The sequence below is a fragment of the Rattus rattus genome, chromosome 9 (genome assembly GCF_011064425.1).
Source record: "Rattus rattus isolate New Zealand chromosome 9, Rrattus_CSIRO_v1, whole genome shotgun sequence".
NCBI classification, from domain to species: domain Eukaryota; kingdom Metazoa; phylum Chordata; class Mammalia; order Rodentia; family Muridae; genus Rattus; species Rattus rattus.
The window spans coordinates 71,412,243-71,427,978 of NC_046162.1; the positions used below are offsets into that span (position 1 = coordinate 71,412,243).

A 15,736-nucleotide genomic window follows, 5' to 3' on the forward strand; every position below is an offset into this window, starting at 1 on the left:
AGGTCCTGAAACGTCTCAGCCCCTCAGAGGTCTCCATGGAGACAGTGGACCTCTGAGTTGAGCAAGGATCACAGCACATATCAGAAAAGCATCTGGCCATAGGTCAGCCACACTTGATGTCCGGTTGAGAATACAGAGGTGGGGACAGGGAGGAGAAGCAGAGACAGAGAGGTTTGTAGAGGAGCTCTTGGGGGATTCTGCCCCAGGGACAGGGCTCTCTTATAAAAGTGACAGTTCTGATGGAATCACACTAACACAAGCTCCTCCATGCTGGTGGCAGGTCTCACTTCATCTCCCACAGCCTATTCAGATCATCTCCCCTCAGTGCACATCTCCGGGCTGCAGATTCCTCATCTGCTTCAGGGACTTTCAAAGTTTCTCCCAGCTCCAGCCATTGGCTCAAAGTTCAGGGTATGAAATTCAGACACCCGGCGTTCCAGTTTCCCCGTGGTGTGGACAGATGACACCTTCTGTCTGAGTCTGTGTGTCCTTCTCTATAAAGTGGGAGTGACAGCTGTACTCACCTTGTGGGTTAGTGTGAAGATTAACTTGAGAGCCTGCTTTTGTCTGTGGCACAATGGCTGCTGTCAAGAGCGACTTAAGGGGAGAAGGATTTCCTTGGCTTGCAGTTGAGAGAGCTCAGTCCAACATGGTGAGGACATATCAGCTCGGTGGAGGCAACAGGAGCCTTTGTGGCGTGACCTGTCACATCTAAGTATATCGGAAGTCAGAGGACTCTCTGGAAGCGGGCTGAGCTTCCGTAGCTTCTCACCTTAGCTCTCTAGAGCCCTCCTCCAGTGACCTCCACCAGCCATGCCTCCCACACTCACACCAACCAACCGGAAGGCAGGTTTCCAGCAGAGGGCCACTTAGACAGCAAGCACTCCCTGAGGAGAAGCTACAGTAATTTTTCTCAGTGGGGTCAGCACTCTGTGATTTCAGCATCTGAATGCTTCTCACACCCGGTGAGAGCCTTCCTAAAATGGTCATAATCCTGAGGCTGGGATTTTGAAACACAATGCCCTGCCCAGCTCTAGTTGGGTTCTAGTTCCAGTCATGTGTCAACCTCATGGATTCCCCCCAAAAGGGCCACCTACTGGCAGAATCTCAGGAGCTGGGCTAGGAAGCACAAGGCCATCAGACAGGGATCCAGAACCTTCCCCACATTCCTCACTCTACCTGCATCCTGTTTGCTTCCTATGGGTCATCTGTGAATCAACCTCCTTCCATCCCTGTTTGAAAATGAAATGGCAGGCTGGAGAGATGGCTCAGCGGTTAAGAGCACTGACTGCTCTTCCAGAGGTCCTGAGTTCAAATCCCAGAAACCACATGGTGGCTCACAACCATCTGTAATGAGATCTGCTGCCCTCTTCTGGTGTGTCTGAAGACAGTGGCAGTGTACTCACATACATAAAATAAATAAATGAATCTTTAAAAAAGAAAGAAAGAAGGAAGGAAGGAAAGGAGGAAAGAAAGAAAGAAAGAGAGAGAGAGAAAAAGAAAGAAAAAGTTGGCCCTGACACATAACCCAGTTGATCGCACGCTTACCGGGCATGCACAAGGCCCTGGTTTGAGCCTCAGCATTGCCTGAACTAAGCACGGTGGCACACAACAGTAGTCCAGGCATGTGGGAGGTGGAGGAAGAGAGGATGAGAATTTCCAGGACTCCTTGGCTACATAGCAAGTTCAAGGCCAGCCTGGGCTACATGAGAGGTGAGGGGAGCACAGGATGGAAAATCTTTATTGCCTGTTTCTGAAAACCAGGCAAAGCAACCGCTCCAGTCCAGTTCCTGGCCTCATGACCCTCAAGGCTGCTGCGTGCTACAGAAAGCTGTTTGCAAATGTCTGAAAAGTACAGGGGCTCATGAACCTCAGGAGTGGAGCTGCTCTTCTGGGCGCCGTCACAGGGAGAAGACAAAAATAAAAAAAAAAAAAAAAAAAAAAGGTAGGCTCAGGCCTGGGGACTAGGTGGAATGTACGACTTGTCATGAAAGTGCTTGCTTGAGAGGTGCTCTCGGGGTTGGGGATTTGCTCAGTGGTAGAGCGCTTGCCTAGGAAGCGCAAGGCCCTGGGTTTGGTCCCCAGCTCCGGAAAAAAAAAAAAAAAGAGAGAGAGAGGTGCTCTCTGTGGGACTTCCTTCTGCTTTCCTGCAGACATTTTCCTGAGTTCCTCACACACACTCGTGCTGGTGCCTTGGCAGTGTGAGATAGGAACATTGGACAGCCAGGAACTCTTGGGGTTCCCCTTACCTGGTAATGCCCTTTGGTTCTAAGCACCCACACATCTAATGATCCTGTTGACACACACACACACACACACACACACACACACACACACACACCCTAAATCTACTCTGTAGATCTCTCAAGTCACTATCTAGAGCTTGATAGTGGACCATTGGATACCCACCATTCTCTGTATCCACTCTCTGTCCCTTACCCTGGGCAGGGGTATTTCTAGCCCCCAGATGGGGAAAAAAAAAAGCCCTGAAACTTGAGCAGAAGGAATCCTCAGTGCCACGCCTAGTGACAAGCATTAATAGAAGCCTTCCTCAGGCCCATGACACGTCTGAGCAGCTGCTCCGACAGCCCAGTGCCTCTCAGCCCCAAGGCCAACCCACTCTGGCTCAGCCAGGCACACTAAACTTAGCATCCACTCCCAACTCGGTAGCCGCTGCCACCATCTAGCCGCCTGGGAGACCCTGCTGCTGCCCCCACAACCAGACCCACACCTCAACAACCGCCATGTCACAGACCAAAACAGCAAAGGTTCGCGTGACCCTCTTCTTCATCCTGGCGGGTGGTGTGCTCGCCATGGTGGCCGTGGTGACCGACCACTGGGCCGTGCTGAGTCCACACCTGGAGCACCACAATGAGACGTGCGTGGCAGCCCACTTTGGCCTCTGGAGGATCTGCACCACTTGGGTTGCCATGCACAACCAAGACAAGAACTGTGACGGCACCATACCAGCGGGGGGTAAGATTCCCATTTTCTCTACTTATTTCAATTTCTCCTCCTCCCAAGACCCCAAGAGAAGTTGCCTGGGGGCACAGAGTTGTTACCAGACTTCTATGCAAAGGACCAAGAGGGAAACAGCCCAGAGTATTGTGTATGGCCAGAGTTGAGGTGGAAACGAGGGCATCAGCCTGCAGCTCCGTCTTGTAAGGCCTGCGTTCTTCATCCAATGCAGGTTGCTGGACCACGTGAGTTAAGAGACTCCAGAAACCGCTGGTCTACCAGACCAGTGACTTCTGGTCCCAGCCACAGACATTCAGAAATACTCAGTGACATCTTAGGTCCATTCTCTCCCTACACAGACAGGCTAGTGACCCTAAGATCTCAGGGTAGAGGGAACTATGGGACAGGCTGGCTCCTTCCTTAGCCTCTAGGCCAGCAGTTCTCAGTCTGTGGGTCACAACGCCTTCGGGGCTCTCATATCGGATACTCTGCATACGATCCCTAACAGTGGCGAAATTACAGTAGCAACTGTGCTTTCTACTTTGTACTTTGGGGTCACCATGACACAAGGAACTGTATTAAAGAGTCTCGGTATTAGGAAGGTTGAGGCCACTGCTCTAGGCAAAAGTGCAGGCTGGATACCTTCACCCTAGTTTGCCAGGCTGTGTAAGAAGAAAATGCCAGGCTCCTTGTTTGTAAGCCTGAGCTTCTTGGAGACTGGGGCGGGGCAAGGCTGCTGCATGGCTATGAAGTGGAAGGTCGTGTAGAAGCCTTGCTAAGCCTGTGGTCCTACTACGCTTTCTTCCTTAGTTTGCCTCGCTCGGATTCTCCACGTTTCCTTCTGGAATGATTGAAAGGTATTCTTCCTTTCCCTACCCACACCTTGCAGGCAGGTTCCTTGCCTAGGAGCCCGGGCATTTGTGTGATGCATCTCTAGTCTGCCAGTGTAGAGCCCCTGGGATTCAGAGCAAATGGAGCATGCATGGTAGGAAAGAACATGCAGAGAGAAAAGAGGCCCAGGCTGGAGCCACAGCCAGCCATTGCTCTCTTAAAGGACCTTTCCTGGTTTTGAGACAAGGTCTCCAACTAGCCGTGTATCCTGACAGTTTATGCAAGGCTGGGGATGGAACCCAGGGCTTTGTGAGTACTAGGTAAGCAGTCTGCCAATTGAGCTACACCCTAGGCCTGGGAAGGACTAGTCAGAGCAGACAAGATCTAGCTCAGCCTCTGTGTCACCTGTGTAAAGCAGTAGGCTCACTTCTAGGGCCTACAGTGCCTCTAAGGCCTCACTCAGTGGGTCCCAGCATGTGTGGCCTCCATCCTGACGTGCGGAATGGCGCCTTCTGTCCCCCTACCTGACGCTTGCGGTTTGAGCGCTCAGTCCTGAGTCTTAAAGACCCAACGGTCTGCGTGTGGAGAGCTGAGCAGGCCTTCCCACACTGCTCTTCCCCCCTCTTTCCTAGCTCTTGCTTCAGGAAACCCAGGCGTCACTCACCGCTTCTGGGATCCAGAGATTTGTAAGCACTCAGCTGTCTTGGAAACACAGAGTCTCAGGATGAAGGGCATTGATTGGTATGCGTTGGGAGGGTATCGTATAGCCTAATGCCCACACCCCTTGGCCGCTCTACACACTCGTAAACAGGCGCATCATCTGGCCAACTCCCTGGGCAGGGAAGGGCAGGGCAGAACGGGGCGAGGCAGATTTTCTGGGATCGTGTGTGAGGAGGGACATTATGGTTCTGTCCACCTGTTCCTTCGAGCTGTGCGCCTTTTAAAGTCAGAACAGAGCCACCAGTCTACAGGGAGAGACAGGCTGGTGAGAACACCAGCCTCAGGGGACCAACAGGCGAGGCTTGCCCTTGAGCCTAAGCAGAGTCTGTCTGCCTTCTTGCCCTCATTGGCTGTGAATCACGCTGCCCACGCATGCGACTCTAACCCTAGCCTCCCCCAGTTGTCTTCTAAAGCCTGTTCCTGTGTCCAAACGGACATCTGTTTCCTTCTGCGTCCATCTTTTCTGTGTTCCCTAGGACCTGTCTTTTCTGTAAGAGGGCTCATACGGTGCTCTCTTATTTATCAACAACTGTAGTAACAGCACATCCGCATAGGGCTCTGTGCTATGAGGGCTTTGCGTATCTTAACTTTGGGCAACACCAGAAAGAAAAAAAAAATGACTGAGGGAGAAATAACCCCTCCCCCACCAAATCTTCTCCCTCATCAACAGCGAAGAGAATTCGGGGAGGAAGGGAAAGAAAACAGATTCTTTATCTTCAGAACTCTGGAAATTAACCAAAAATCTTATCGCAACCTGGCAAGCGCTTATTCCAGAAAAGCAAATTTTAAGGTGCTTTAATTTCCAAGAGCAGTCTGGCGGACACTAGAGGAAACAGAACAGGTTGGGCCTCTTGCAGAGTCTCTCCCCCAAAACACTGCCATTGTGTGTGTGTGTGTGTGTGTGTGTGTGTGTGTGTGTGTGTGTGTGTTTGTCATCTTGCAAAAGTCCTCACCTACAAAGCTGTGAGTGGGAGATAAATAGGTTCCATCCATGTTAGAGCACCTCTGTTAACGGATGGCCAAGTTAACAGAACAGAGTTTTCCAAGAATATAGACATCCCAAAATTAGCTCAAACACAGCAACAGGAACAAGCATCAAGGAGAAGCCGACTCCCTGAGTTGTCATGTGGCTTGTATGTTTAACAAATACAAACCATTAAGAAGGGCATGATGGTATCCATCTTTGATCCCAGCACTGGGAAGGCAGAGGCAGGTGGATATTTGTGTCTTTGAGGCCAGCCTGGGCTACATAGGGGATTTCAGGATAGTCAAGGCTACATCGTGAGACCCTCCTTCAAAAGCAAGCAAACAAAAAACAAAACAGAAAGCAAGCCATGGGAAGAATGAAGATGGTTTGGGTGGTGCATGGAGAGGAGAGCCAGAAACTAGAGTGAACTTGAACGACCCTTTAGGATGTCTAGATGTGGACAAAGACTTGGTTACATTTGTTTATCTGGGTTTACATTTGTTTCCGGAAGAGTGTCAGAGGATGGCGTGAGTCCGTTCTCTCCTTCCACCGTGTGGGTTCTGGGAGACCACAATCAGGTCAGCTGGCCAGCACTTGACCCGCTGAGCCACCTCAAAAGCCTTGCTAGACAAAGACTTTAAATCAGCCAGAAATCATATCTCAAGGATGAAAGACGGAGAGGCTGCCTCGTGAAATAGATACCAATCAAGAGACAGAAATTAATTTTAAAGCATCAAATAGAAATCCTTTCGCAGAAGGCAATAATTAAAGTGGAAAGTCCACAAGAGGGATTCAAAGGCAGATCTGAGCAGGCAAGTGAAAAAGTCTATGACCTTTAAAGAATGTCCACTGAGGTTCCACAGGCAGAGTAACAGGCAGGGGCAAGGGGCAATGTCTCAGACACATGTGAGACACTGTCATAAACACCATGGGAGTCTCTGGAAGAAGAGAAAGAGGAGAGGGATAATGGTTAAAAGCTTCCCAAAACGGATGAAAAGCATAAATCTAAAAATACATGAAGTTCAATGAATTCTGGGTCGTGTAAATTTAAATAAATCTGTACCTCCACGCATCACATCCAAATCAGCGAAAGACGCAGAGAATGCTCAAAACAGAAAGCTAGACACAATTCCAATGGCTTGCTTGTCAACTTGATGCAATTTAGAATCACCAGAGCGGTTCCAAGAGGGGTTGTCTGCATTAGGGTGGTCTGTGGCGAGCTTACGAAAGATATGAAAACGTTACTTTGTTGCTCTCTGCTGTTGGCTCTGGGTGTGACCAGCTGTTTCCACTTCCTGCTCCTTCAGCTTCCCTGCTATGAGCCGGCAATTATCACAGCAACAGGAAATGAAACCAAGGTCAGCAACTGTCCTGGGTTGCTTCGCTGTTGCTAGGATAAAACACTGGCCAGAAACAACATGGGGAGGAAAGGATTTATTTCAGCTTACTGGTTACAGTCCATTGGGAAGGGAAGCCAGGGCAAGAACTCAAGGCCGCAAGAACTGAACAGAGGCCACAGAGGAGCAGAAAACTGCTTACTGGCTTGCTTTCCAGGGCTTACCCAGCTTGCTTTCCCATACTACCCAGGGCCACACATCCAGGGGTGGTACCACCCACAGTAGTCTGGGCCCGGCAACATCCACCACTGATCAAGAAAGTGTTTCTGGGGCTGGAGAGATGGCTCAGTGGTTAAGAGCATATACTGCTCTCGCAGAAGACCCAAGTTTGGTTCCCAGCACTCGCACGGTGGCTAACAACAGGAACTATGGTTTCAGAGGATCGGACGCCCTCTCCTGACCTCTCCTGGCATTGAATGCATATGGTGTGCTTACATACACTCATGCGCACATACATACACATAAAATGCATATTTTAAAAGAAGCTGCCCCACGGACATGTGATCAGGCCATTCTGATGGAGGCTAGTTCTCAATGGAGATTCCCTCTTTCCCAGTGACCCTAATTTGTGTCAAGTTGGCAGAAACCAACCAGCACAGCCATTTATCACACACATGAGATTCTTGATAAGCTAAATAGATCATTTTCTCCAAACATCATGGAAGCCTGGAGATCATGGGAGTCCACACCTATGCAGCTGTTTACCACATATCAATATTTGGGTCAATGATGGACCATGTGTGAAATGGTCGCCTCATGGTATTATGTCACCCAGTGATGTCATAGTCATCCCAGTTTGTGTGTGCACACTCCATAACATTTACACAATGGCAAAATTGCCTCATGGTGCATTGCACAGAACTCCACACACTGCTAAGCAAGCCACAACTGCACCAACTCATCCAATCTCACATAAACCTGCAGGAGACTTACACATTCAACATCCCCCCATGTCACAGATGAGGGAAGTGACACACTCAGAAAATGCTCATAATTTGACTGAGATTATGTACTTAACAGGGATTTGTCCCTAAACATTTGTTTGCTGACTTGCTTCCCATGGCTTGCTCAGCTTGCTTTCTCATACCACCACGGACCACAACCCCACGGGTGGTACCGCCCACAGTGGTCTGGGTCCTGCAACACCCATCATTAATCAAAAAACTTTTCCTGAGGCTGGAGAGATGACTCTGTTACTGCATCGTGCATGTTTTCGTCCCACAAAGAACACTGAAGTCAAGCATAGCCTTCCCTGAGCTAACTACCTAACAAAGAGGTTCAACACACACACACACACACACACACACACACACACACACACACACACCTTAAATCCTGATACTCCTGGCTCTCCAGAGCTTCCCATAACTTCCAATGCATTATGCTCCTAAAGTTCGGTAACTCAAGGGGCCACAAGGAGCCCCACATAGGACACAACAACATGGTCTGAGGCAGCCAGGCCAAGAGCTGATACAAGGTGATTTCACTAGAACCCATTCTGCAGTCCTCACAGGATGGAACAGAGCTGTCTCCTGTGAATGTCCTACTGTCCACAAAGCCATACAAGAACCACTCTGTCCAAGACCAACACCTAAGCTTGGTTGCAATGTCTCCTGAGTGGGAGGAGGGGCCTCCCCAGTTTATACAGGAGACCGTGTGTCAGCCAGCAAACCCCAGAAGGAGCATTCTTTCTGCTCTTGTTTCTTTCAGGTCCTGCCTCTCTAGGGCAACCCCAGCATCCCATTTCTCTGCACCCACATCTCTCCTCGGTGTAAGGACTGTGGGTGTAAGAAGAACATGATGCCACTGAGCCCGGGAATCTCTAGGGCTCCCTCCTCTACCCACATGAACTCATGTTGGAGGTTGGAGCTTTAACTAGACTCTCCCGCAGAAGAACAACACCACTAGTCTCTGTGGAAGGCCTTGGGATACCCCCAGCTTAGGAATCTTAGGAATCCTTCAGCGGTGGTTAAGAGAGCACATCCGTATAGGTTTGCCAAAAGCAAAAACAAACATCGTATGTGAGACTTTCTCCCTAGCTCTAACCCACTAGTCCCTGAGGGGTTATACATATCTAATTATTTCCCATATATTAACTCTGCACTACCAGGTACCTGCTACCCTGGGGATCTTCTCAATGGTAACCCAGAGATATCCCCTGTTACCTCAACTTCACCTCGGAGTTCCATATGCCTGCTGCTCTGGTTCTTTGAAATGGCCACCCTGGGTTCTGCACAGCCGATGACTGAACCATACTGTGGGCTTAGCCGGCCACCCCTTGCCCCAGTTTTCAGGAGAGTCTGAACTGAGCTCTCTGTTTCTGTTTTTGTTTTGTCTTTTGAGACAAGGGTTCGCTATGTAGCTCTGGCTGGCCTGAAACTCACAGTATAGACCAGACTGGCCTGGAACGCACAGAGATCTGTCTGCCTCTGCCTCCCAAGTGTCAGGATAAAGGGCACGCACCGCCCCACGTGGCCGTGTGTATTTTTTAGGAATAGCCCCATTCACATTTTTATATCACTGAGTCTCGTAGAAAGAGAAACTTTAGAATCATTATAAGCCGGCTTCAGGGACAAAAGAGATGGCAGTAACCTCAGAGACTCTAATTACAGTCCTGTGACCATTTGGCACTGCGATCTCTGCTTACTTGCTCTAAAGCACTGTTGGTGTCAGCACAGTGGAGGAACAGAGAGCACCAGGGCAGAGTGTGAGCCCCCAATCTATGCACGGGTGCTATACCTAGTATTGGAGACAAGAAACGGCATCCAAGACACAGAAGTGAGAGGCTCCAAAACCTTCGAGCGCGTACAAGACTAGCCCGTACCTCACCTCTCCAACTTTCCCTGTGACTAAGTGGCCCACTTAAGGTCTGCCCCAGACGGTGCGTGTGCATGTGAGTGTGTGTTTGCATGTGCAGACTCGCACGAAAGACAAAGATCTATCTGAGGTGTCTCAGTTATTCCTCACCTGAGTGTCTGAGACAGGGCCTCCCACGGAGCCTGGAGCCCACTGATTTGCCCCAGGGGTCCTCTTGTCTCCGTCCTTCCAACCTGGGATCACAAGTGCAGACCACCATTATTCCCAACCCCAGAGGTTCTGAGGATCAAACGCAGGTCCTCAGACTTGTACAGGAAGCACTTTACTCACTGAGCCCTCTGCTTTGGGCTTCCCTTGATGCTCTCAGTTCCCCCCAAATCCTACCATCCTTCAAAGAGGCATACATGGAGAAAACCGAGTCACATGAGGTGTGCCCTTCAGGTGGGACCCTCTGCCCTCTGCTAGCGATGCTGGCTTGGTTGGTCTGATGTGACTACTCCATCTTTGGGGCCAACAGGAACTGCGAAAGGGCTCGTGGTCTCCCTCAGACAGGCTCATGGGCTAGGAGCAGATATACTTCTCACAGGTGGAAAGCCAAGAATATGGGCCTTCTTCATGTGCCAAATTCAAGAGAGACAAGTGGGTCAACCTTCCTGTCCTGCGGACCAGAGTTGAGCATATTGGAGAGAAACTGAGGCTTCCAGTATTCCTAACATACCTTATCATCACCCACAGTTGAAAGTGTTTAATAGGAGGAGACATTGTGTTGCCCAGGGGAACGTGTCCCCCAGTGCCAACTGTCTAGTCCCCACGGGAATGCAATTTATTGTGCCCAAGCTCAGACATCTCTGCCCTGATATCCAGAACGTCTGTCTGTACATTGTTGTGAGCCCTGAGTGGAGCCTGGCATTTATCTGGTGGTAGCTGTCTCCCCAGCACGCGATGCAAAAGCCACCTCTGCAGCCCACAAAGGTCAACTATCCGAGGTCACCAGAGTCTCGAAGCTGCCTGTACCTCACAGCCCTCACTCTGAAGGCTCTTTCGTAACTCACAGGGAGTGAGTAGCTGGGAGAGCAGCTGACCATGAAATACACTTGAATCCAGTCCCATTCTTCTTGGAGGGTTTTTCAATGGCAACTGAAATTGGCCCTTAAAGAACGAAACAGAAATGTTCCTTTGTCCGGAGGGAGACCCGGGGAGACGTGTCACAGAGCGTGAGCCGTTCTGAGGCAGTGATTCAAGAGAATCTACAGCAACTGTTCTCATAAATATAAGAGGGTTTCATTATGCTTTAAAATAGCCGTGGACGCTGGAAGAAAAGAGCAGTGTTAAGTCTGACATCACAACCGGTCGCCAGACACCCCAGGTAACTTGGCTCAAAAGAAAAGTGATTTAAATATAGAAGCTTGGGGAAAAGGCGGCTTGCTGCTGGGAACAGTCACTGCTGCTAGACCAGATCCCTTCTCTAGGTATCCTGGTCCTCGACCCTTTAGAGGCGTGGGAAGGGACAGGATTAAGCCGCAGAAACATGATGTGACCAGATAGAACGAACCTTCACCCTGTTCAAACACATGATGGTGGCAGCCCTGGGGCACACATCTAAAAGAAGCTGGGCACCACCAGTCCCTGTGGAACGAACATTCAACCGTAGCCCGACAGCAAAGCCGTGCATCTGCACTAAATGCCATTGAAGCTAAAGGCAGAGATAGCTTTTATACTAAGGGAGACGGAAACCCAGGAAAGACACCAAGGCAGGACCTCACCTAAATAAAAAGCAACCTAATTTAGTTTTCTTGGGAAGCAGAAAGTAGGGCGTAGGGTATAACGGGGTATAGTGCAGTCAGGAGAGCATGCACAAAGCCAGAGGCTCTATCCCAGCACCATCTAAACCAGAAGTGGTAGCAAGTACTTGTAGTCCCAGTGCTTGGTGGGCAGAGGTAGGTGGATCAGAATTCCAGATTATCATTGGCTGTATTTGGATATATAGTGAATTCAAAGCCATCCTGGGCTATGTGGGACCCTGTCTCCAAAAAATAGGAGAGAGAGAGAGAGAGAGAGAGAGAGAGAGAGAGAGAGAGAGAGAGAGAATTAAAAATAACCCATTCTTCTAGTCCTTAATTCAGTAATTCATGGATAAAGATATTGAATGTCTCCCACAAGGACGGCAACAGTACTTTGGTGTTATATCTAGTAAAAGATACTAAAGACTTGGCAGGGGTGAGCATGCCTTCAATCCTAGCACTTCAGGAGGCAGAGGCAGGCAGATCTCTGAGTTTGAGGCCAGCCTGGTCTACAGAGTGAGTTTCAGAACAGCCAGGGCTACACAGAGAAACCCAGTCTCGAAAAAGCAGAGAGGTTAGGCGGTGGGGAGGTGGAATTAGGTATAAAAGTCATCAAGGCTATATTTCCTCTCAGCCCCTCTCCTACTGCCCCATAACATCTAGGTCTCACGTCTAACTGTCTACAGACTGTCTATGGTTGTCACGACAATGCTCAGGGTCAAGAGGCTGGCTGGGGAAGACTTTGTCTGGGGTCCACATTATTCAGGTGCTGAGGGCTGAGGAAGCAGCATGCAGAAGACCCATTGTGGGGCAAAGCAGAGTCTTCTGTAAAGTGCTCTCCTCTCTCTCTCTCTCTCTCTCTCTCTCTCTCTCTCTCTCCCCTCTCTCTCTCCCCCAGATGCTCACATTTGGTGTCTTCTTCAATTACTCTCCACCTTATTTTTGAGACCAGGTCTCTCACTGAAGTGGAGCTTGTCAACTGGCTAGTCCGCTGGTCAATGAGTTCTAGGGATCCACCTCCCTGGCGGCGCTGGGACCACAGACACACATCGCTGTGCCCGGCTCTTTACAGGGTTGCTGGGAATCCTCGTGCTGCGTGGCAACCTTTAACAGCTGAGCCATCTCCCTGGGCCCTGGAAATCTTTTGAAAATACTGCTCCCCAGGTCCTACTGTGAATGGACCTGGGGTCCGGTTCTGGTTGATCAAGGCCCTGTAGCCTTATCACTGTTAATATTTTGTACTGGATAACTCCATCCTGTAGTGGGCTGTATCGTGTGCTGAGTGGTTTTAGTACAGTCTTAGCCTCTAGGCATCACCCACGAGAGGGATCCATACGCTGAGATCACTGGTTAATTGCTAAGCATGTATGCCCCCTACTTTGGGAACAATCTGAGCCCTGGTCTCAGTTACCCCAACTGCATAATGGGCTCAGAGTTTGCATGCTCTCTGCCCTGAGAATCCTTTACTCCCTGATGCCGTCCCAGCCTCCTTTGTGATTCCTTTTCTGCTGAAACGTTGTGCTAAAAGTCAGGGAACTGTTTGGCCCAGATTCAGAATGTTGGAGGAGGCAGGTAGCCAGAGCCAGAGGGCCCCTACATGCCCTGTGGCGAAACACCTGCCCTTTCTAACCGCTCACAGACTGTCTGCTCCTTTACAGAAAAGAACTGCTCCTACTTCAGGCACTTCAACCCAGGAGAGAGCTCGGAAATCTTTGAATTCACCACTCAGAAGGGTGAGGCCCTTGGAAGCAGGGGCGGTGGGAAGCCATTTCTGTCACAGGCTGCTGAGCCAGGAGTCACTTGGCAGAAACTTGCTGACTCCTGCTCGGGAAGAAAAGCAGCTGCAGCCTGCGCCCTGTCACATCCTTACACACAAAGGGCGGCTCCCTGCCCCAGACACCGTGCCGTGCCGAGCACCATTTGTTGGTGTTAGGGATGGTGGGCTGCAAGTTGCATCAGGAACATATTCCAGCACAGCCCAGGGAGTTAAGAAGAGTTCCAGTACCTAAAGTGCTGGAGCAGGATTGTGGGGTGGATGGGTAAGTGGGAGCCCTGGCCATACTTAACTAATAGCTCCCTGAGCTGACAAAACATGATAATCACACCCTTCCTTCATCGATAGAACTCTGAGACCTCATTAGCAGGTCCAGCCTGGCCTCTGGGGAAATGAGTGGCCACACAGTGTATAAGAGCTGACACAGACACACTTGTGCGCAGGCTACAGACCCTCACATTTGCACGTGTGTGTGACACACACACACACACAGATGGACAGATCCACATGCATAAGGCACACATATCCACTGAGAGCCTTAATGCAGGGGACACTCGTGCATGCATGCATACTGAAAGCGTAATAAAGGGAACACTTACACACACACACACACACACACACACACACACACACACACATCCTCACACGCAGACACAGAGCACATACTCTGCTGGATTCTTAGGCAGCCCACACACATCCACACCCACACACTGTCAATCTTCCGGAGTCCTCTTGTCAATCTAAGGCAGACCACCTACAGCTCAGTGCCTCCTTCTGCCTGTCACTCAGGAGGCCTTTGGCTCTAAGAACATCTCAAACCACGGGGTGTCCTGCCTCCTCCTGAGGCCTTTGTTTCAGAGAACCCTGCACTTTAGTGCCCATGAGGGCACGGATGAGTCCATCCGTAGCACCTGGCCTCACTCTTCACCCGGACTTTGCGGGCGTAAACCTTGCTCAGGTGGGAGATGGGAACCCTGGATGAAGAACCACGCTGAGAACCCTGACAGTAGGAAGTGCTGGGAGAGGCTCTGGTTCTGAGGCTCCCCTCTGTTTTGCAGAGTACAGCATCTCAGCAGCGGCCATCGCTATCTTCAGCCTTGGCTTCATCATCATAGGCTCCATCTGCGCCTTTCTGTCCTTTGGGAATAAGCGTGATTACCTGCTGAGGCCGGCGTCCATGTTTTATGCCTTTGCAGGTAGAGTGGGGTTCTGCAGTGTCTGGGTGGGAGGGGGGACTCAGGTTTTACACAGAAGCAAATCCAGTCAGAGCCCCGGTGACCCCAGGAGGGCTGGGAGAAAGCTTGCTTTGTTCATTTTCCCCCCAATGATTCTACCCTTGGGAGGGACACTGACCAAACCTTCCCAGAGAGCGATTAACAAAAGAAAGAAGGAAACATGGCAGGTCTCTGACTAACCTCCTGCGGGAGGTGGGAGATGCAGAGTGGACCACTTTTGCAGATTCCCAGTTAGAACTGTCTAGAAGCAGCTTCCCCTCAGGACCAGGTCAGAGGCAGGGAACAGAGGTTGGGGGAGGACTGAGGTGGCAGCAGGAGAACCAGCAGTCACTAGGACTCTTGGCTTTGTCCCCAGGGCTCTGCCTCATCGTGTCGGTGGAGGTCATGAGGCAGTCGGTGAAGCGTATGATTGACAGCGAGGACACAGTCTGGATTGAGTACTATTATTCGTGGTCTTTCGCCTGCGCGTGTGCCGCGTTCACCTTGCTCTTCCTCGGTGGGCTGTTTCTCCTGCTCTTCTCCCTGCCTCGGATGCCCCAGAACCCCTGGGAATCCTGCATGGACGCTGAGCCAGAGCACTAGATCAAAGCAGAGTCTTTCGGAGGTGAGGAGGGAGTCTCACATCTGCCCTGACCTCTTGTCTATCGTGTGTCTCTCCCTCTGAGCTCCTCTACAAACGGTGCACATGGACACAAACCCAGACCTGCCCAGGTCAGAGGAAGCAGGCCAGCAGGCAAGCAGGTATACGAAGGGTATACTGTGCCTTCCGCAGCTCAGGTTTGCTCACCATGCCTGCTGTCTTTGAAGATCTGGTCTGATCATCTTTAGAAAGCTTCCCGGAACAGCCTGTACTCATTCTGCAGTTCTGAGCATCGCCAGTGTCCAGAGCCAGCTCCTCCCCGCAACTCTCTTCCACCATCATATGAAACCCTCTTCCGTGACCTGAACATCCCCCCTTGGCTTCCAGGATTCCCAAGAGACATTTTTAACTGGATAGGATCTGTGCTTTGAAATAAAAGATCTCAGAAATGTTTCCTTTTCTCCATCTGCCTTGCATAGCACTTGCTGATACTCCTGGCCATAAGCTGCCCTAGACCCTGGAGAAGGGAAGGAAGGTATGACTCCCTAGGGTAGCAGTTTTCAGCCTGTGGCTTGCAATCCCTTCCACAGGGTTCAAATATCAGATACCCTGCATATCAGATACTTACATTATGATTCGGAACAGTAAGTAGCAAAATTGCAGTTAGGAAGTAGCA

The 15,736-nt window shown here is 50.4% G+C and overlaps 1 protein-coding gene across 1 annotated transcript; it reads left to right on the top strand.

Moving 5' to 3' along the window:
* Positions 1-2,562: 2,562 nt before the first annotated feature.
* Cacng1 (calcium voltage-gated channel auxiliary subunit gamma 1) lies at positions 2,563-15,513 on the top strand. Its single transcript, XM_032913317.1, has 4 exons — positions 2,563-2,976; positions 13,130-13,204; positions 14,304-14,441; positions 14,836-15,513. The coding sequence occupies exons 1-4, from the start codon at positions 2,745-2,747 to the stop codon at positions 15,060-15,062; spliced, it is 672 nt and encodes a 223-aa protein (XP_032769208.1). The 5' UTR covers positions 2,563-2,744; the 3' UTR covers positions 15,063-15,513.
* Positions 15,514-15,736: the final 223 nt, after the last annotated feature.